The sequence below is a fragment of the Ornithorhynchus anatinus genome, chromosome 16 (genome assembly GCF_004115215.2).
Source record: "Ornithorhynchus anatinus isolate Pmale09 chromosome 16, mOrnAna1.pri.v4, whole genome shotgun sequence".
NCBI lineage: Eukaryota > Metazoa > Chordata > Mammalia > Monotremata > Ornithorhynchidae > Ornithorhynchus > Ornithorhynchus anatinus.
The window spans coordinates 42,166,659-42,189,484 of record NC_041743.1 but is presented as its reverse complement, the minus strand read 5'-3'; the positions used below and the strand labels follow the sequence as shown (position 1 = coordinate 42,189,484).

General features: G+C 58.3%; 1 protein-coding gene across 1 annotated transcript in view; it reads right to left on the bottom strand.

Moving 5' to 3' along the window:
• MACF1 (microtubule actin crosslinking factor 1) overlaps positions 1-22,826 on the bottom strand; it is a 291,335-nt gene that overhangs the window by 157,689 nt on the left and 110,820 nt on the right. Inside the window, 3 exon segments of the mRNA XM_029080290.1 lie at positions 13,149-13,241; positions 14,797-14,874; positions 20,118-20,207. Of these exon segments, the coding sequence (XP_028936123.1) occupies positions 13,149-13,241; positions 14,797-14,874; positions 20,118-20,207 (261 nt within the window).

Here is a 22,826-nt window from a genome sequence, read left to right as displayed (position 1 = left end):
TTCCTGAAATATGCACCTCGCAAGAGAAGTGGGGGGTGGGTATCTGAGGTGTGAGACGCACGGGGTTGAACGGGGTCCGCCCCGGAAGGGCAGAGGTAAAACCACGGGGTCCCCTGGGTAAAATTATAAACGTCCGGTGTTGGGAGAGCAGTAGAGCAGCCACTGTGGATAAACCCACCCGAGGCCCACGGCAGTTTTTCGAACGACGGCATTCCACCCGAGGAGCCCGGAGAGTGGGGAACAGCGGCTCTCCTTTCCTCTTCTCCCGCTCCCTTCTGCGTCGACCTGACTTGCTCCCTTCATTCATCCCCCCTCCCGAAACCTATGTGCACGGCCATCATTTATTTATTTAGATTAATGTCTGTCTCCCCTTCTAGACTGTAAGCAGGGAATGTGTCTGCTTATTGTTGTATCGTACTCTCCCGTGTGCTCAGTACAGCGCTCTGCACACAGTAAGCGCTCAATAAATACGACTGACTACCCCCAGCGTGGTTCGTGGGAAGCGGCGTGACTCAGTGGAAAGAGCCCGGGCTTGGGGGTCAGAGATCATGCGTTCGAATCCCGACACTGCCACTTGTCAGCTGTGTGACTGTGGGCGAGTCACTTCACTTCTCTGGGCCTCAGTTACTTCATCTGGAAAATGGGGATGAAGACCGTGAGCCTCACGTGGGACAACCTGATTGCTCTGTATCTCCCCCGGCGCTTAGAACAGTGCTCTGCACAGAGTAAGCGCTTAACAAATACCAACATTATTATTATTACTATCGCCAGGAAGCCTCCCATCACCCAGTGCTGCGCGCCCGTCCCCCTCACTTCTCCGGCATCCCCGAGCTGAGGGGACTGAGGGAGCAAGAGGCCGGACAGAGGATGAGAGAGGGAGAACCAAAATGGAGTTTGGCTCTCGGAGCAGTTTCCGAAACCAAAGAGAAAGTATCCAGGACCCACAGCTGCCCTTTCAGGTGGCCCGTCTCTTCAGACGGCCAAGCCCCGAGTCCCAACCGTAGCTCCGTGTTTCAGCGTCGCCTCAGCGTCCGAATGGAAATGGGGACGCAGCACGGCGTAGCAGAAAGGGCACGGGCCTGGGAGTCGGCAGGATCTGGGTTCTAATCCCGGCTCTGCCGCTCGTCTGCTTTGTGACCTTGGGCAAGTCACCTAACTTCTCTGGGCCTCGGTTGCCACCTCTGTAAAAACGGGGATGAACACCGTGAGCCCCCAAGTGGAACGGGGCCTGCGTCCAACACGATTAGGTCGTATCCGTCCCCGCGCTTCGTAAAGTGGCGTACAGTAAGTGCCTAACAAATACCACGGAAAAAACCGGAGTGAACGCAGACTGGGTTTCAGCTTCCACGGAAGGAGGGCTGGGGTGGGGTGGGGATTCGAATCCAGGTCCTCTGACTCTCAGGCCAGTGGTCTTTCCACTAGGCTATGCTGAAACCCCTTAGCCAGAGTTTGAGCAAGGCCAGATGTTGGTTTCCTGACCGCCCCAGGAACGGTCCCGAAAAGTGGAGAAGCAGCATAGCCTAATGGAGGGAGCACGAGCTGGGAGGAAGGGGACCTAACCTCTAATCCCAGCTCCGCCACTTGTCTGCTGTGTGACCTCGGGCGAGTCACCTCATTTCGCTGGGCCTCTGTCACCTCAGCCGTACAAAGCGCTTGACAGAGTATAATACAACAGGGTTCGCAGACACCTCCCCTGCCCGTGAGTTGACAGTCCAGAGACGAGCTTACGGTATAGTCTCTACCGCAGTGGTCGGTACGGTGCCTGGTACGGAGAAAGAGCGTAACAGATACTACTTAAAAAAAACCCGACTCCAGTTTGGGAAGCACCGTGGTGTCAGAAACGCATAACCCGCCTCTGCAGTACAGCAGCTCGCTCAAGGCCCAGCTCCATCTCAATCCCCGGCCTAGCCGCAGGCCCCCTCTCATTAAAAATTCCCCGAGGAAGGGGCTGCTTCTCATCCCTGAGGGGGTCTTGGGCACGACTCGGAGAACCCTCCACGATGGCCAGGCTCTCCTTTCTATTCTCCGCGCCTCTCCTACGTGCCCGGGGCAACAACCCCTATCTTAAGGGAGCTCAGCAAATATCAACGGATGATGACGAGCGAGACCAAGACGGCGGGTAACAAAAGCGTTCGTTTTCTAGCGACGCCGGGGGCCGACAATGAGCACCCCCGGATTCCTTTCTCGAAAGGAGCCGTGAGCCCGACGGTCTCCGGTGGGCACCTCTGGGACATCCCCTCCCTGGCTCGGGGGCCAAAAACGATCACCGGAAAGGAGCCGTGAGCCCAACTGTGAGGAGCTCTCTCCTCCTCCGGGCGTCCCTGGGACTTCCTCTCCCCGGCTCAGGAGCCGAGGCGGGGGAAAGGGCCCACCCGCAACCGAAGTAGGGGAGGAGGGGCGGGAGCCGAGGGCCGGACTGCGCTAACGTCAACCCTGGGAGGCCGAGTCCGTCTCCTCCCGGCCCCTCCCAGAGCTCCGGCCCGCCCGTCATCTCAGGGAGCGTCCGTCCAGCGACGAGCCCGGGGCTGCGGGCCAGAAGGGAGGCCTGGGCCGAGCCCGGGGCCTTCCGTTTCCTTCGACGGGGCCCCGTCGGCATTGGGAGCGCACCCGACGGTCCTTCCGGGGAGGAGGGGGAGGTGGTGGAGGATTCTCACAACTTCCCTGCTAAGACTGGCTGGGCGTGGGCAAAGGGTGTGAGGTTGGGAGGCGCGGGAAGAGAGAAAAACGAGTGAGGGCACCGCCACTCCCCGACCCCCAGATCTCTCACCGACCCCACAGACGGAGACCACTGGCAGGAGGGGCAGCGGAAGCGTAATTGGTATGCCGCTGATCGCCCCCCTCTCCCCAGCCCGATGTGCTCATCCCTCCGAAAACCCTCTTCTGTCGGCAGCTACCGCATACGCTCGCTGCTTCGGCTTTAACCCTGCCCTGCCTGGAGAGGGATCTGGCGCGCATCGGCGGGGTGGCTACCGGCCCTGCCACCGGAGCAGACCGCTGAGACCTGAACTCCCCGATCTCCCGGGGTCACCTTCGTCCACGTCCACCCCGAACTCTTAGGAAGCATCCTGGGGCGGAGGGAAGCGGGTATCTTCCTGCGGCTGTTCTCCGAAAGGAGGGGACGGGGGGGGGATGGGGGTCTACGCCAATCAGAGGCTGCTCCGAAGGCGGTCTGGCAACGGGCGCTGCCAACTGGTCTAGCTGACTGTACCCGCCGGTCGGCCCAGATGGCCGCACCCTCCCTGACCTCCCGTCCTTCCCCGACTCCCCGGCTTAGCGGCGGGAAGGCCTCCCTCCTGTCAGCTGATGCAGCCTGGCTTCCCAAAGCCGGTGCCGCTCAGGATCTTCTGGGTCAGGACTCATCCGGAAATCCCAGATCTCTGGGTGTGTATGTGTGTGTCAGTGAGAGAGAGAGAGAGAGAGAAGAGAGACGGAGGGTGGGTGCTGGGGGTCAGCTGACTTCCACAGGAGCAGAGGAAGAGCATCCAGACAGAAACCTGCTCTGGACATCACTGGACGTCTCTGCAACCCTAGTCGTGTCGCTCTCTGTTCCCTTCTCTTCACACCCCACTGGACTGGAATCGATCAATGGCTTTTATTGACTGCTTACTGTGTGCAGGGCACTGGATTAAATGCTTCGGACAGTAATTAATGATAATAATAATGATGATGATAACTGGTATTTGTTAAGCACTTACTATATGCCGGGCACTGTACTTACCGCCGGGGTGGACACCAGTAAATCAGGTTGGACGCGGTCCCCGTCCCACACGGGGCTGGCCATCTTAATCCCCATTTTACAGATGAAGCGACGGAGGCACAGAGAAGTGACTCGACCGAGGTCGCACGGTAGATAAGTGGCGGAGCTGGGATTAGAACCCAGGTCCTTCTGACTCCCAGGCCCGTGCCCTGTCCACTAGGCCACGCCGCTTCTCGTGGTTTAAGGTTTCAAAGGAGCAGCTTCTTGAGGGCAGGGATCGTCGGGGGACTACTAACTCTCTCGTGCTCAGCCGAGCATTTGGTTTAGGGCTTTCAATCACTCAGTGGTGTCTACTAAGATCTTATTGTGTGCAGAGCGCCGTACCGAGCACTTAGAAGACTACAAAATAACAGAGTTGGTAGGGGCTCTGCCCACAGCAGGCATGGAGGGATCGATCTGCTCCGTGGGGGTCCTCTGCGATTCCCGGAGGAACCTGGCCAGGGAAAGGGCGGGGGACCCATTATCCACCGCGGCTGCTGATGGGGAATCCTGCTGAGGATGGCCCGGTAGAAGAAGCGTGGCCTAGTGGAAAGAGCTCGGGCCCGGAAGGCAGAGGACCTGGGTTCCGATCCCTGCTCCCCGCTTGTCTGCTGTGTGACCTCGGACCAGTCACTTCACCGGGCCTCAGTTCCCTTGTCTGCAAAATGGGGATTCAATGCCCATTCTCCCTCCTACTTAGACTGTGAGCCCCACGTAACGGCGGTATTTGTCAAGCGCTTACTATGCGCCAAGCACTGTCCGGGGGAGATACGAGGTGATCAGGTCGCCCCGCGTGGGGCTCACAGTCTTAATCCCCATTATACAGATGAGGGAACTGAGGCCCAGAGAAGTGAACTGACTCGCCCAAAGTCACACAGCTGATAAGTGGCGGAGCCGAGATCAGAACCCACCATCTCTGACTCCCAGGTCCGTGCTCTTTCCGCTGAGCCACGCTGCTTCCCCATGCGGGACCTAACTATCTTGAATCTACCCCAGCTCGTAGTACAGTGCTTGACAGATATTAAGGACTTAACAAATACCACGATCATTATTATTATTACTATTAAGGGGCCTGTGTTTCCAGAGCCTGGTGGCATGGTCCCAAAAGACAGATGGGTTCTGAGGCTGGTTTTCGTGCCAAGTTTTCAATCTGATAAAAACAACAACGGCAGGGGACGGGCATCTCCTCCTTGGTCTGGAAACCCCCTCCCTCCAACCTCGTTCCACCTTTCTGCGGGGCATCTTCCCCGGTCCCGGGGCAAATCCACCCCTCGCCCCCTACCCCAGCTAGGCTGGTTCTGCCACTCTGCCCCGACAGTCCTCTCTCAGGAATCTTTCCTTCCGGGGGAACCCCAAACACACTCTCCACACCGTGCGATCATCTTCTCCGACATCCCCAAGAGCCCCCCGCCAGGCACCCCTGAAAATCCAACGCTTTCCCACCGTTAGTCCACAAGGACGCCCCTAAATCCCACAGCGGCCGTCCTCTCCTGGCCGGAGAGGTTCCGCCACTTCAGCGGGGAGCAGCCTTCCCCATAAAGAAACTGACCCGCTCACCGGATGGAGATCCTTAGCTATTCCCACCTCCCACAAGGAAAAGTTAACTCCCTCCCCGTGCCGATACCCACCACGGGGTCTCCGAGGATCCGGGCCACCCCCTCTGCCAGCTTGGGGGCAGGACGCTCTCTGGGGGTGCGATTCCCCCCTTCTGCCCCCGGTCAGGGGGCTCTGCCAGCAGCCCGCCGCACTGACCTTACCCTGCCGGCTAGAGAGGGGGATGGGGGTTCGGGGGCGCTCCCCGCAAAAGCAACCGCCCACGGATCTTGGTTCCAAGCTCACCCCACCTCTCTGCGGGGTCCCCTCCCCGGTCCCGGAGGAAATTCACCATTTGCCGCGGGCTCCTCGGCCCCGATCCCTGGCTTTCCCTCGGGTCGCTGTAACCGTGTCATTTTCCCTGCTTTCGGAGCCCTGGGAGCTCTCACTGCAAGTTGCCACTTGCCCGGGTGAGCCCCCTCCCTCGGCTTGGCGCCTCGTCCCTCTCCTCCCCGAGCCGCTTGAGTCTCTCGTATCCGTCTCTCCTTCCCCGCAGGGCGGCAGTGGCCAAGCCAGGCAACTGGCTCTCCACGGACGCTCGTCTCCAGCCCGCCGACCGCGACGACCGAAGGGCCGCCGGGGGCCCTCCGCCTATCGACCCGGAACTCTCGCCCCTTCTCCACAGGCCTGCCCACGCCTCGCCCCGGCTCGAGGGACGACGGGTTCCGGCCTGCGCGGGGAACTTGGATCGTGGAGAGACCCTGGAGGAGCCGGCACTTCCTCCAGCCCCCGTGAAAGCAAACCCGGAGCGAGCCCCGTGGGCGGCAGGAAGGGGAGCGGGACGGCCTCAGCCTCGGTGACCGCAACCCTCTCTAGGAAAGGAGGGGGACGTTCCCGGGGGAGGCCGGCCGGCCTCACCCGCTCACCCGCCCGCCCCCCGTCCCGGGTAAACAGCGGGGCTCAGCCTGGGCTGCCGAGAGCCCCCCCCCCCCGCCAGGCCTCAAGCCGCCCGTCACAGGGGAGCCAGAGAAACAGGGCTGAGAAACGGGGTGACCGGGAAGTCGAAGGCCCCCATCCAGTCCAGCCGCTGTCCTTGGCCATCCGCCCCGAACGACAAAGCTCCAGAGCAAGAAGGGGGATAACTGAAACTCGTCCCGTTTCTCGGGCTCCGGCGCAGAGAGAGATGCAACGGGAGCCGGGGCCCTTGCCCACGGGGCCCCAGAGAGGGGCCGGGGCTCCCGCCGCCTGCGCGCCCACCCACCTCCTCCGGAGCCCTCCGGGGCGCATCGGCGGCTAACGTAGAGAAGGCGCCATCCTCCTCGGAGAGAGACGAGGAGCTCTTGGTGGCCCCGGCGGTCCCGGCCCGGTACTCCCGGGCCCCGTCGCTACCGTAGCCGGAGGAGGAGGGTGGGGCGGCACTGACGGTGGTGCCGCCGACGGACGACCCGCTCCGGGAAGCGGGGAGCGGGGAGCGGACCGGGCTCTCCGGCCCCGCCGTGCGGGCAGGCTGCCCGAGGGGTGCAGGGGCCCGCGGAGGCTTCTCAAACCCTTGGCTCCCCAGCTGGTCCCCCAAGGGCGAGGGCGTGGACAGTTCGGAGACCGTGCCCGGCTCCGCGGGCCAAGAGCCCGTCCTGGTGGCGCCGGAGACGCTGCCGGTGCCCCCGGCTGAGCTCCGACCCCCGGGGGACCCGTCCGGACGGCCCGCCGGCGGGGGCCGGTCCTCCCCGGGCCTGCCGCCGGCAGGGGTCTTCGCGGGTGGCGCGTCGGAGCCGGATCCCGGCCGGGTGCCCTCCGGGGCGGCACGGCCCAGAGCCACGCCGGCCTCCCCGGGCAGAGGCAGCAGCACCGCCCGTCCGCCTCCACGGGCCGCCGGCCGCCGGAAGGCCACCGGCCGGCTCACCGCCGCCTCGCCGGTCCTGGCGGCCGGGTTCTCCAGCAGGCGGGCGATCACCGTCCTCCCGGGCTCGGGGGAGCCCCCGATCCCTCCGGGGCCGGTCGGGGCCGGCAGGAAGCGAGCCTTCTGGATCTCCCCGTGAAGTTTCTCCCTCACCTGGACCACGAGCCCCCGGTCCGCCGCCTCGGCGGGGAGGGCGGGATCCCCGGTGTGGGAGGGGGCCGGCGGGGGGCTCCCCACGCCACCCTCACTCCGCCCCTGGGCCGGGGGGACGCTCGCTCTGAACTTCTCGAGGGTGTCGTCGTCCTCGGTGATCTCCGTCCCGTCGGAGGGCTCCTCCTCGGGGGACGCCTCTGGAGCGAGAGCCTTCTTCCCCCTGCGCTTTCTTCTGACGCGAACCCTCTTCTTCGGAGAGATGGGAGCCTTTCCCGCTTCCGTCCCCATCTCCTTAGGCTCCTTCACGCAGCCCAGAGAATTCCCCATCGCCGGCGCCTCGCCGGCACCGGTGACGATGCGGCTGGGCCGGCCCCGGGCTCCCGGATGAATCCCGGCCTCGGCTCCGACGGATCAGCTGCACATTTTCAAACCCGCCACTTCCCCTCTCTGCCTCTCCCTCCCTCCCGGGCCCTCCCTCCCTCCCTCCTTCTCTCCCGGCCGCTGCCGTTTTCAGACAGCCATCTTACAGGCTCGGAGCTGCGACGAGACACAAATTCAAAGCATCTCACTGCAGTTCAGAAATCACTTGACCTAAAAGCAGACGGAGCCCGGATTGGCTGCGGCTTTCTCTCTCCAAATATGAGGTAATTGGAGCACTGCCCTCGGTAACACAAACAGAAAGGAGATAGAAGGGGGTGGGGGGCTGAGGGGGGGGGGGGGAGAGCAGGAAGAGGGAGGAACGGTTGGGGTGGGGTGGGGGGGAGAACATGTAAATGAAGGAGGGAGGGGAAGGAAGGAGGAACACGGGTGAAGGTGACAGAAAGAAAGGAGGAGGGGAAGACAAGCTAGAGCGGGGAAGAAGCCGACGGGCTCGGCCTGCAAGAAGGGAAGATCCACGGCCGACGTGGGGAGAGATGCTCAGAGACGACCCACGAAATAGATTTCGGGAGGTTGCAGCCAGAGATCCGTGAAGACGCCTTAGGGGGGATAGGCATTTTTTTCCCGCCTCTCCTCCCTCGAAGGGAAGGATTGTGCCGGAACGGTCACACCCTGAACGGATTCCAAATTCTAGGCGCGCGCGCTCATGTGTGTACGTGTGTGTGTTGGAGGTGAGGGGCTTCCAGGGAGAAGGGAATCCATCCTCAAAACTGCCGATTGCCTTTTCCAGCTCTTTGCCCGACTGAGAGGTTTGCCGGTGTCGTACCCAACCCGGGCGGCAGACGACCCAGCTCCCGCGCCCGGGAGGGGACTGCCGCCGTCCAGGACCCCCGGACCGGAGACGCGTCATCCCGTTCCCGCTCTGGCCCCGACACAGACGTCGTGTGCGGTTTTGGTGGGAGGAGGGGAAGTAGGGAGGGCTCGAGCCCAACCACCCCTTCCCCTCGACCCTCCTAACCCCAGCTAGACTAAAACACGAAGCTCCTCGATCCTCTCTCTCTTCTCCGTCCCCACGCCTGGCCGACACCCCTGGCCCTGCAGCGATGGACCAAGAGCTCCTGCCCTAAGGCTGCTTGCCCCCCCATCCCCGGCCTCCCACTGGTCAGTCCTCCAGAGTCAAAAAAATAGTTTGGCACCCCCAGGGCATCCCTCTGAGGAGGTCAACCTTGAACTACGGGGGTGACCGGGGGCTCCGGCTGACGGGTGGAAAAATAAGGGGCTTATAGACGTGTCTCCTCCCTGCTCCGGCCGAATCCCACGGGGCGGCTCCTCCTTCAGGACCCTCCGAATCTGGCTTTGGCGGTGCGGGGAGGGCGTGGAGCGGAAGGAAAAGGCAGCCGACCAACCGGTAAGCCCCGAAGACGTCGGTGCCTGGCTGGTGCGCCTAAGGCGTTCCCCGGAGACTCGATGGCTGGCTCTCCATGCCGGGAATCTGACCCTTTAAGGCGACGAGTCCTAGACGCTTGTGCCGGGGAGACCCGAAGCGGGCCCTGCAACTGCAGATTTTGCCTCTGCTGACGGGCAGACTGCGGGGTCACAGCGTCACCTAGTGTCTCTCCGGGACCGTGGTGGTTTGGATGGGGGGCGGGGGGGCGGGGGGCGAAGGAAGGGGTGACGGATAAACGGGGAAAGGGAAAGCAGGGAGAGAGGACACCCCGTCAGACAACCTCGTGGCTCACTGCCCTCCCGTTGCCTGGATCCATTTTGCGCGCTACGTATCCGAACCCCACCATGCCACCGGCACGGGAGAATAATAATAATAACAATAATAATAATAACGTTGGTGTTCGTTAAGCGCTGTTCTAGGCACTGGGGTAGATACAGGGTCATCGGGCTGTCCCACGTGAGGCTCACAGTCTTCATCCCCATTTTACAGATGAGGGAACTGAAGCACAGAGAAGTTAAGGAGCGGCATGGCCCGGCGGAGAGAGCCCGGGTCTGGGGGGTGGGTCATAAAGTCATGGGTACTCATCCCGGCTCTACCGACTGCTTGCCGGGTGACCCTGGCCAAGTCGCTTGGGCCTCAGTTTCCTCAACTGTAAAATGGGATATCTGTTCTTCCTCCTACTTAGACCGTGCGCCCCGTGAGGGACGGGGACTGCGTCTGACCTAATTACCTGGCACCTACTCCAGCGTTTAGTGTTCGACGCGTAATAAAGCGCTAAATGAATACCACGGAGAGAAAAGGGCGGACCCGCAACGTTTTGAGCCCGCAATCCCGGGGGCTGGACGGGAGGTGGTGGGGCCCGGAGGAATCCCGCTGGTCAACTTCACCCACCGGCAACACTGGGAACACTGGGAACAGTTTCTGTTTCCCAGAGTGCCTGTGTAAAGCGCCAGGAATTACAGGGTTTGTACGAGTCTCCGAGCCAGTCAGCTCACTGCAGGGATTCTGAGAAAGGGACGGGATTTTCTAAATCACATAAAGACAGACGGAATTCCCGGAACCACCCGAGTTAGCTGCCATGATGGATTGGCGGTATTTATTGAGCGTTTACGGTGAGCAGAGTACCTCATTCCCCGAGGCTTCAAGGACAGGTGCTCTGTAGGCCATCCCCTAGGCTGACGACTGCAAGCTCCGTTGAGACAGGGATCACATCCACCAACTCTATCATACTGAACTCTCCCAAGCCCTCGGTACAGTGCTCTGCACACGGTTAGCACTCAACGACAACGTTGGTATCTGGTAAGCGCTTACTATGCGCGGAGCACTGTTCTAAGCGCTGGGGTAGATACAGGGTCATCAGGTTGTCCCACGTGAGGCTCGCAATCTAAATGCCCATTTTCCAGATGAAGTAACTGAGGCACAGAGAAGTTAAGTGATTTGCCCACAGTCACGCAGCTGACAAGTGGCAGAGGCGGGATTCGAACCCATGACCTCTGACTCCCAAGCCTGTGCTCTTTCCACTGAGCCACGCTGCTTCTCTACCAATGAGTGGCTGGGGAAATTGCTCTAAGCAGTCTGGTACAATCAGGCTCGCTGACATGGGGAGGAACTGGGAGTCTCCCCCTGAAGGCTGGAAGCTCGCTGTGGGCAGGGAATGTGTCTGATTATGGTTGCAATGTGCTCTCCTCAGCGCTTAGTACAGTGCTCTGCACATGGTAAGCGCTCGGTACATGCGATTGAATGACTGTGAGCCCATCATTTGGCAGGGATTGTCTCTTGACAAACTGCACATTCCAAGGGCTTAGTACAGTGCTCTGCACATAATAATAACGTTGGTATCTGTTAAGCGCTTACTATGTGCAGAGCACTGTTCTAAGCGCTGGGGTAGATACGGGGTCATCAGGTTGTCCCACGGGAGGCTCGCAATCTAAATGCCCATTTGACAGATGAAGTAACTGAGGCACAGAGAAGTGAAGTGACTTGCCCACAGTCACACAGCTGACAAGTGGCAGAGCCGGCATTCGAACCCATGACCTCTGACTCCAAAGCCCGTGCTCTTTCCACTGAGCCACGCGGCTTCCATAGTAAGTGCTCAATAAATACTACTCAATGACTGAATGAATAAATGAATGGGAGAACTGGATTCTAATCCCGGTTCTGGCCCCGGCCCGCTGAGTAACCCCGAGCAGGCCACTTAATCTGTAAGATGAGGATAACGCCACCTGCCTCACCACACCTGTACAAAGCGGGGACCGTGCCGGATCCGGTCATCCTCCCCCGGGCTCGGCACGGCACTCGGCACAAGGTAAGCCCTTAAATGCCACCGCTCCAATCTCCCATCCAGAAGCCCGCCCAGGGAGAACCCCGGCGGAGGCCAAGCCGAGGGACGGGAGTCCCCAACGGCCCCTCTCGACCAACGGCGGCTCGTCCCCGGCCACCCCATTTTCAACGACCAGTCACCCCTCCCACCCCCGCCCCCCTCCAGCCCCAGCATGACCCGGGCTCCGGAGAAGCGGGCAGGAGACGTCTGCGCTGTGTGCCGGCCGAGCAGGCGAGGGTCGACGGCCTTGGGAAAGGAATTTGGCCCCGGGGGAGCCCTGAACGGAAGAGGAGAGAGGTGGGATTCCAGGAAGCTCTGGGGAGACACACTCCAACACGGAGGCATTGTGCAAGCAGGAGGAGGAGGAGGAGGCGGCAGCAGACTGGGGCCGTCTGGGGCTGGGGGCGGGTACCTGGATCTCACCGGCGGGTCCACGTGTGGGTGGAGAGTAGCCCCCTCGGGGCAACGGCGGTGCCAATCCCGAGGTCCGGGGCGGAAGCGGCTTTGCTAATCAAATCTTTCCCCTCCTGGCCACGGAGGAAGCTTTGACTAACTTCGCCTCCCTCCCCTCCTCTCTGAGTTTCCTTCTTCCGGGACAAACGGTTGAGTTGCCTGCCTTCGGGGGGGTGGATTCCCCTGGCCTGATGCACATTTTCTGGGCCAGCTCCCCCAAGGAGGGCCACGTCGCAGGGCAGATTGCCTCTCGGGAGCCCAGCCGTCCCCCAGGGAATCCCAGCACGGGGCTAGCTCCCCACAAGGGACTCTTGCCCAGCCCGCCAGGCCCGCCCCGGATGACGGGTCGCCCCGAGACCGGCCCATAGCGCTGGCCTTCCCGGCGCCCAGTTAGGCCCTGCGGTTCCATCGGGAGGATTCTGGGAAAGGGGCCCCGGTTCCCCCGCTTAGCCTCCCCGTCGTTCGTCTCTGATGCCCGGGAAGCCACCACACCCCCCCGAGCGTGTCCTCGAGGGGCCCTCCCGCCTGGCGGCCCCATGTTCGTTCGGCAGGTAGCGCCGTCCTCTCCGGCGAGCGGCTGCAGGGGCAGAGAGCGAGTCCAGCCAACACCCCACGGACCCAGGCAGTCTTTCCAGCCAGGGGCACGGCAGACATCCCTCCCGCTCCTCGGGCCGCGGCCTCTGGGGCCCCCTCCCCGCCCCTCCCAAGTCCCCAATCCACGGGACGGACTGGCTGCGTCCCGGGGCTCCGTTTCCCTCAGATGCCACTCTGCGGTCGGCCCAGTTACGGGCACCCGAGCTCACGCTTCCACGGATGAGATCTCCAAAGAGTTAGCCATACAAAGCCTCCCCCCCCTCGCAACGTTCTCTAATTCCTCCGCATACGGCCTCCTCCTCCGGGGAAGAGGGCAGGAGACCCACGCTCTCCGGTTCAGCCGAGCCACCAAAAACCTCTAACAACCTGACTGCCGATCGAGGAGCCGGGGCAAAAGCGGGGCCGGCACCGACAAGTCGATCGTGCAAACGGATGGGCCGTCTGGCTCCGGGTGACAGCGTCTCCAAGCCCTCGATCCACCCCTCCAGTCGGTGGACCAACCTGGCTTCTAAGCTACCGGCCGGCGCCCGTCAAGCTCCCTTACCGGGCCGACCCGGTCTCCCCCACCTCCCCTTCTCTCTCCTCAGGCGGCCCCCAGGCGGAATGAGGGGCGCACGAGAGAACCGACACCCCCTACCTGGAAGTGGAGGATGATGGTCCAGATCAGGCCCAGGGTCAACTTGGGGTTCCCATCCGTGATGTCGTCGTTGCGAATGTTCACCAGCTTCACCTGGGATGAAGCAGAAGCCTCTGTCGAGCAATCCGTCGAGGGACTCAAACTGGACACCCCAGTGCCAGGCGCGGAACCAAGGTAGACGTTCCTTGCCCTCAGGGAGCCTACAGCCTAATGCCGTTGGGATCTCACCCACTCCTTCGAGGCACCAGGCCTGTGGAGGGAGGGCGGGGCGGAGGAAGCCCAAGGGGTCAGTTCTCTGGTATAGGATGGCTGGGGACCCCTGCTGCCACCTTAACTAGGCTGGGGGCCACAGCTCCCGACGAGAGGATCATCAGAAATACGCCGAGAAGCAGCGTGGCCTAGTGGAAAGAGTAGGGGCTTGGAAGTCAAAGGACATGGGTTCTAATCCCGGCCCTGCCACTTGTCTGTTGTGTGACCTGGGGCAAGCCACTTTACTTCTCTGTGCCTCAGTTACCTCATCTGTAAAATGGGGATTAAGAATGTGAGCCCCGCGCGGGACAACCTCATCACCTTGTATCGACCTTAGCGCTTAGACCAGTGCTCGGCACAAAGCAAGCGATTAACAAATACCATAATGATTATTATTATCAGGAAAACCAATCCCCCAACACAAACCCCCAACACAAACCAACCGGGGCAGAGGCCCGTCTGTCACCCAGGGGAGCTGGTGGGGTAGTGGTCTGATTAAATCCCTACTCAGAATGTAACTCGGTCAGGGCTCCCAAATCACATCACTCTTGTGCCCGCTCGAGCTGAGATTTCCAGGCATCTCCTTGAAACCACAGAGCCCTGACCAAGAGTCACCCCGTTCCCGACTCCAGTGAGGAAACGCCGGTGCCTCTCAAGGCCTTATAAGTTTCATTTGGCCCTTTGGAAGGCCTCTCGCTAACCTACCCTGGCTTCAGTAAACGACAAAGACACAGCAGCAGGGCTGGAGCAGTGAGTTGTGTGTGAGACCTGACGGGTAGGGACCCCGTGACCCAGCGACTCTGCTCAGCACAGTCCCAAACACTTAGAATAGTGTCCGACGACCGACTGATCGATGGACTCGGCCGAATGGTCGGAGGACCATCTCCATCTCCATCGGTCGGAGGCCCAGAGCGGAGCAGAGTCCTGTACTAAGCGCTGGGGAGAGAGAGTGAGGAGTTTGCCGATGGCTGGGCAATGGTGGAGGCTTTCGAAGACACAGAAGATGGGCACAGAACCGTGTTTCAGAAAACGGATCCGGGCAGCCGAGTCGAGTATCGGCTGGAAAGGGGAGAGACTGGAGGCAGGGAGATCACCGAGGAGGCCGACGCATTAGTCGAGTCGGAAGACGCCCCGTGACTGGACCAGCGTGGGGAGGGGTGGGGGGGGAATGGAGTTCATCCTGGGCACTGCTGCATCTGGTTAATGCAGGACTAGGCAACCTGGGAGAATCAATGTCCCTCCAGGAGCTCTGAGGCTGGGGGTCCTCAGCCCCACCTCCAATGGGGGTCCCCAACGAGGGAGCACCTGAACCAGGGCACGCCCCTCCCTTAGGAACACCCACTCTCGGAGTACGGCCCGAGACGTCCTCAGATCACGGCCCAAGGGATGGGGCCTTTACCTGTCGCTGCTTCAGGAAGTCCAGGGCGATCTGCACATTCTGCAGTCTGTGGAAACGCATCCTGCCCTTCTCCCGAGGCTGAGAGAGAGAGAAAGAAAGAAAGGGGTCATCGTCATCCAGTGCAGCTCTCCTCACTGCCCACCCGGGCCCCGGCCCCATCCGTTTGGCTTGTGGGAAACCTGAGGAAGGAGCCACCCCTGCTGGAGCTTTGTTATATTTGACTATAAACTCCCCCGGGGGAAGGGCCTGTTCTTTCTCCAAAAGGGGCTCCCGCCATTGCCCGGAATGATTCCAAGTGCAGCTAGCATGCCAGGGTCCTTTCTTTGGTGGTGACAAAACTAGCTTGCCCCCCACCCCCACCTCTGGACCGCTCAGGGATATGGGACTCAGTTAACCGAGTCAAGGCGAGAGCTTAGTGAGAACCAGAGGCCTCTTGCCTCTTCCCTGAAAACACGGGAAGACGTACACGGTGAGAAACAAGAGATATAGGGAAGACCCAGGGGAGGACGGGGGAAGCCCAGGGGCTGTAGGAGCTAATGTAGTACCAATCTTCCTACAGAAAAGATCTGATGGGTGTGAGCAGGTGGGGCAGGATGTGATCGAGATCAGAGGCACAGAGCACTACCCCTTTTAGGAGCAGGAGAGTTGTTGAGAGGGAGAGACAGGGAGAGACAGTGGGGGGGGAGGGGAAGGGAGGGAAGGAGGGAGAGAGAGAGAGAGAGAAAATTGGTAGTAATGGTGCTTATTAGTGCTTACTATGTGCAGAGCACTGTACTAAACACTGGGGAAAGAAACCAGCAAAGCAGCGTGGCTCAGTGGAAAGAGCACGGGCTTTGGAGTCAGAGGTCATGGGTTCGAATCCAGGCTCTGCCACTTATCAGCTGTGTGACTTTGGGCAAGTCACTTCACTTCTCGGTGCCTCAGTTATTTCATCTGTAAAATGGGGATTAAGACTGTGAGCCCCACGTGGGACAACCTGATTCCCCTGTGTCTACCCCAGCGCTTAGAACAGTGTCTGGCACATAGTAAGCGCTTAACAAATACCAATATTATTATTAAACCACAGGTGAAAATTAGACAAGGGCCCTGGCCTTCAAAGGGTTCATAATCTCAGAGCACAGAGACAAGGAGACAGAGTCTTTAAATCGCAAGCTCATTGTGGGCAGGGAATATGTCTGTTTATTGTTATACTGCACTTTCACAAGCACTTAGTACAGTGCTCTGCACAGAGTACGTGCTCGATAAATACAAATGAATATATGAATGCACAGAGAGAGTCAAATACATACAGACAGAGAGAGACATTGAGAGACAGAGAGAAAGAGAGGGGAAGTAAGAGAAGAGAGAGATGTGACTGCCTTGGTAGCTCTGAGCTCCAGACTAAAGGTACGTAGGCCCAAAAACAAAACTTTTCCATGGCATTTCTTGGTGGTGAGGGTGGGCACCTGTGGGCAATGCCCAGGGAAGAGATGAGCTTGTGCCAGGACCTTATTCCTGGGTGTTATCAGAGGTGTACATCCTAGCATCCCCAAACCTGCAACGTGGTCAGGCCCCTGGTATGTTTTGGACTCCCCGGCTTGAACCGGAGGGTCAGCCTGGCTCCGGCTGGCCTCAGCGCAATCCCCTCAACCAATCACTCTCTTCCTCCGGACGGGACCAGTTATCATCTGCCTTCTGCGAGCTCTATTATTCCGTGTGGGGAATGGGGCCGGGAAGGCATCCAATATCGGTCCCCGCGGCTTTCCCTTCCACGAGATCCCAGCTGCTCTGGCTGCAAATGCCCAGTCGACGCCCAGCCGCGGCCCAGGACCCATCGGGCTGCCCACCGGCAGGGTTGGGCCGGACTCTTGGGGAGATGCCCGCTGGAGTTGGTGGCTGAAAAATGGGGCTGGAAGAGCGGGGGGGGGTTGGGGGGGGGTTGGATCGCTGCCGGCCCCTACCCCTTCCAGGTGGGGGAGGGGAGGCACCATCGCGGCGACATTTCCTAGCAGGGAGGGAGCCGAACCGCGGCTTAGGGATGAAATAAGCCCTTAGCCATTATATCGCTAAATCCTCCGAGTGCGGTTGAGAGGCGGCGTGGCCTAGCGGATCGAGCACGGGCCTGCGAGCCAGAGGACCTGGATCCTAATGCCGGTTCCGCCACCTCCCGACTGTGTGACCCGGGACAGGTCACGTCACTCCCCCGTGCCTCAGTTTCCTCGTCTGTAAAGCGGGGATGAAATACCTGTTCTCCTTCCCCCCGAGACCGTGAGCCCCATGTGGGCCAGGGACCGAGTCTGACCTATCTTGTATCCACCCTGGTGCCTGGCACACAATAAGTGCTTAACAAATACCACAATTATTATTATCATCATTATTGTTAGCATGCCACCCTCCCCTCTGTACCACACCCACTCTCACACGCCCGGCGTCCCGTCAGGAGCCGCTTACAAATTAGAGCCCGACCGACAAGCAAGGTTAAATCCGGGCGGCTGTCCGTCCGCCAACCCGGTTCCAGATGTTAGTATCTGAGGCCAAGTATCCGCGTGCAGTGAGAGGGGTTAGCCGACAGCGGAGTCCCTTTGGAGTGAATCGCGTGGGAACTTTTCTCCCCGTTCAAGCCGGGTGCCCGACTCGGCCCAGAGGGAGCGAGAACTCGAGCCCAGAAGCCTCGCCGGCCCTGGAGACCTGGGAAGTTTCCGTTAGTGCTTAAGGAGGAGGAGGAGGAACGGTAAGTGGTTCAAGTCTCATGCCATCACACGACGTGGCCCAGTGCTGTCACACGGCAGGCCGACAGGGCAACCGCCCTCAGATAGTCCGGGGAGGTTGGAAACTCAGGCTTCCGGGACCAGCCGTCTCCTCGTCCCCCCCGCCACCACGCCGTCGATATCTTTGCGCCCATCGCTCTCGGCCTCCGAGCAATTCGTACTCCAGGATGAGCCGGCGGGGGCGACCGGGCAAAGCCTTTTCACCCCGCCTCTGTCCCCAGAGCCCCGCTGGAGAGGGGAAGGAGCGGGCTCGGCCGCCGGGCCGAGGAGGCCCGGACTATCTGAGGGCCCCGCCGAGTCGCGCTTGACCCCAGGAGGGGGTGACCTACTACGTCGTCCTCATCTTCCTCCTCCTGCTCGTCGCTGCTCGCCCGGCGCCAGGAGGGCATGCTCACCAGGCGGAGGGTCTTCAGCCCTGCCGGCTCCTTTGGCCAACCACCGTGGCACAGATGCGACACAACACAGGGAAATTCACAACACAAAACCAGAAGGAGGATGAATGCCACGCACCGGGAGCGACAGAGAAGGCAGCTAGAAATCGGCCCCTCCCCCTGCGGAGAACGAAGGCCGGAGCAGATGGCTCCGTTCGACACTTCTCCACACGAGACGCAGACATCTCCTGCCCGCCGGGCCCGCCACCCTGACTTCGCCACCCGCTCCGCCGGAAAAAAATCCGCTTTTGCGATTCAACTCGGGGAGAACGGGGTGGGAGTGGTGGGAAGCAGTGTGGTCTAGAGCACGGGCCTGGGAGTCAGAGGACCTAGGTTCTAATCCCAGCTCGGCCACTCGTCTGCTGAATGACCTTGGGCAAGTCACATCACTTCTCTGCGCCTCAGCTAAGAGGGGACTAAGACTGTGAGCCCTATGTGGGACAGGGACTGTGTCCAACCCGATTACCTTGTAACTACCGGCACTTAATATAGTGCCTGGAGAACGGTAAGCGCTTAACGAATACCACGATTATGATTATTGGAGGGTGCCGGCCTTCCTCCGATGGTTTTCTGGAGAATTCTGCAAATTCCTAGGGGGGGTTTCTGAAGCTGGGGAGAGTGAGACGGGGACAAACTGGATGACCGGAGAAGAATTCTGACCGGGATAAGGTCCCTAATCCGTTGCTCCCACTGCAGCTGTGGGAGCCACCGGGCCAGAGGAGAAGTAAAAGTCGACTTTCAACAAGGATGACCAAAGATGCCCGTCCAGTGAGCACCGCTGAGAGAAGCAGCCTACGCTCCTCTGCTCTGCACTCCCGGGGGGAGATTCTCCGTTGGGCCTACAAATGCCCAAAGGAGAGCTGAACTCACAACTCTGCGGTATTGTACTTTCCCAAGAACTTAGCACGGGAGCTCTGCCCACAGTAAGCACTCAATCCATCAACGGTATTTACTGGGCATACACTGAATTAAGCCGTTGGGAGAGCACATTACAAGAGCTGGGAGACAAAATACCACTGATTGACTGAAGGCAAACGGTGGAGAGAGGGGAGGGAGGGGTAGAGAACGGGATTTAAGACGCAGGAAAAACCAGGCTCCCACCCTTTCTCCTTTTACTCATCCCCTCTCCCAGCCCCACAGCACTTATGTCCTTATGTCATTTATTTCTTTCTATAAATGTCTGCCTCTCCCTCTGGACTGTACGCTCGCTGTGGGCAGGGAATGTGCCTGTTATATTGTTGTACTGTACTCTCCCAAACGCTTAGTACAGTGCTCTGCGCCCAGTAAACGCTCAATAAATACGACTGACTGCCTGACCCAATAGCCAAGGCTCCTCTCCGGCTCTGAGCCGGGCAGCTCGGCGCTGAGTAAAATCAACGGGCAGACAGGACCAGGCTGAGACACTTAGACTTATTAAGCTCGTTGTGGGCAGGGAATGTGTCTATTTACTGTTGTATCGTACTCCCAAGCGCTTAGTACAGTGCTCTGCACACGGGAAGCGCTCGATAAATACAACCGACTGACTGAGACACCACATAGCGGTGAGGCTCACGGAGTTGGAGGTGAGGGGAAAATCCCACTTTTCTAAAGGCCCAGTGTGGCTTCTTCATTCATTTGTTCAATTGTATTTATTGAGCGCTTATCGTGTGCAAAGCACTTTAATAAGCACTTGGGAGACTGCAATACAACAACAGACACATTCCCTGCCCATTCTTCACAGAGCTATGGCTAATTCCAAACCCGTGCTCTTGGTAGACCAGCTGGGAGAGGAAAGAGAGTGGAAATGGAATTCCCTGACGGAACACGAAGGAATGGGATCCCTACTGAAAGAGAGAGCGGGAGAAACCTCCAGGTTTGGGGACAGTGAGGCCTTTGTATCTATTTCCCACAGAGGCAAGAGCCTGCACAAAGATCGGGTGGGAAAACGGAAATCCCCGGCTTATCCCGAGACGGGATAAGACCCAGCTTAAAAAAAAAAAAAATCAGAACCACCTTAACTCAATATGAACGATACGTGAAAATCCACCAGCCCCTAAAGCGATCGTTTGGATTAGGAAAGAAATTTGTCCGCCGGCCCGGGGAGGCCTCATGGTCCGAACGAGAAGCGAAGAAGAGCTGCGCCGGGCCCGACGGAGCCACTCACCAGTTTGATCCCCGAGAGGACTTCCAGCAGAGAGATCAGGTTGTGGCCATCCCGCAGATCCTCGTAGAGATCGTTGATGTGCTTGCGCACCTGGGGAAAAGACAGGGAAGTGAGAGGTCTGGCAGCTCGGTGGTGCGGTTACTTTGCACTGGCTTTCCTCCTGTTTCAAAGGAATTCATCAGTGGTATTTATTAACACTATGGGGAAGCAGCGTGGCTCAGTGGGAAGAGCCTGGGCTTCGGAGTCAGAGGTCATGGGTCCGACTCCCGGCTCTGTCACTTGTCAGCTGTGTGACTGTGGGCAAGTCACAACTTCTCTGTGCCTCAGTTACCTCATGGGGATTAACTGTAAGCCTCACGTGGGACAACCTGATGACCCTGCATCTCCCCCAGCGCTTAGAACAGTGCTCTGCACATAGTAAGCGCTTAACAAATACCAACATTATTATTATTTATTAAGCGCTACGTGCAGAGCACTCTACTAAGCGCTTGGGAGCGTATGATATGATGACATAATAGACACATTCCTGGCCCACAAGCTTACAGTCTAGAGGTCTTCCTCTTCTATTATACCCTTCCAGATACTCTTCAATACTCTTGCAGCGCTTAGAACAGTGCTTGGCACACAATAAGCACTTAACAGATACCATCACTATTATTCCAAATACTTAGTAGGAGAGAAAGGGACCCATCTAATTCCCACCTGTGTTTTCTTTCCCCAGCACTTAATACAATACTCTGTACATAGTAAGCACTTAATCAATGCTATTATTACTAAGCACAGGTTCTCAAAAAGATAATAATGATAATTATTAAGCCCTTACTATATGCCAAGCACTGTGCTAAACTTTGGGGTAAATACAAAATAACCGGATTGAAACCTACTCATATTCCACCCAGGGCTCACTATGAAGGAGAAAACACGTATTTTATCTCCATTTTACAGAGAAGTTAAGGAACATACCCAAAGTCACGTGGCTGGCAAGTGAAACGTAAGTAATCAGAACCAAGGTCTCCTGACTCTAAAATCCTGTGCTCTTTCCATTTTTAAAAAAATTGGTATTTGTTAAGCGCTTACTATGTATCAGGCACCATACTGAGCGCTGGGGTAGATACAAGATAATCAGGTTGAGTCGGTCCCTGTCCCAAGTGCAGCTCACATTCTTAAGCTCCATTTTACAGATGAGGTAATGGAGGCCCAGAGAAGTGAAGCGACCTTGGGCAAGTCACACCGCAGACAAATGGCATTCATTCATTCATTCATTCAATCTTATTTATTGAGCGCTTACTACGTGCAGAGCACTGTACTAAGCGCTCGGAAAGTACAATTCGGCAACAGAGACAATCCCTACCCAAGAACGGGCCTCACAATCTAGAAGGGGGGCTCCCAGACCTGGGCTCTATCCACTAGGCCACACTGCTTCTAACTAGGCCACATTACCTCTACTTCAAATTATACAGATGGATCGATGGATGGATTCCTTCAGGCCCTCCCCGAAGCAGACCATTCTGGCAATTCAGAAGAGCCATTTAGCCTCGGGGTCCGAGGGATTGATTCACGTCCAGGAATGAATGGGATTCCTTTGCTCTATTTGGAAAGGAATGTGGAGAGGAAGGGCCAGGCCGAGAAACCGCCTGTCGGTTTATTATCCCAGGGGGTGGGGGGCCCTTCAAGAGAATTTTACCTCGATCTCCTCTGCCGTTCACTCTCCCCTGAGCTCTTTTGGGATTTACCCGACAATGACTCTCCCCATCTTCCAAGCCTCAGTGAAGGCCCATCTCCTCCAACAGGCCTTCCCGGACTAAGCCCTCATTTCCTGTCTACCACTCCCTTCTGCGTCGCCCAGACTTGCACCTTTTATTCACCCCTCCCTCGGCTCCACAGCACTCATGTCTATATCGTAATTGATTTCTATCGATGTCTGCCTCCCCCTCTAGACTGTAAACTCGTTGTGGGCAGGGAATGAGTCTACCAACTCTTTTATACTGGGATACTGCACTCTCCTGGGTGCTTAGTACGGTGCTCTGCACACAGTAAGCTCCCCCTTTCACCTCCCCTCAGCGAAGCCCCCTTTCCCCCTGCTCCTCCCCCTCTCCCTTCCCCTCCCCTCAGCACTGTGCTCATTTGTATATATTTTTATTACCCTATTTATTTTGTTAATGAGGTGTACATCCCCTTGATTCTATTTATCGTGATTAAGTTGTCTTGTTTTTGTCCGTCTTCCCCGATTAGACTGTAAGCCCCTCAATGGGCAGGGATTGTCTCTATCTGTTGCCGAACTGTACATTCCAAGCGCTTAGTACAGTGCTCTGCACACAGTAAGCATTCAATAAATACCACTGAATGAAGGAATGAATGAGATTCCTGGCCCAAGGCCAGAGAAAAAGGGAGACGCCTTGATGCATGATATTAATGGCACCTAATAATGCACGTGGATTTGTACCCTTTATTCACCCCACCCTTGGGCAAGCCACTTCACTTGTCTACGCCTCAGTTACCTCATCTTTAAATGGAATTAGATCCTTTCTCCCTACTGACCAGTCAATCATATTTATTGAACGCTTCCTGCGTACAGAACAGTGTAATACAACAATATAACAGACACATTTCCTGCCCGTGATGAGCTTCCTGTCTAGAGGGGGAGAAAGACATTAATATAAATAAATGATAGATGTTTACATAAGTGCTGTGGGGCCGGGAGAGGGGATG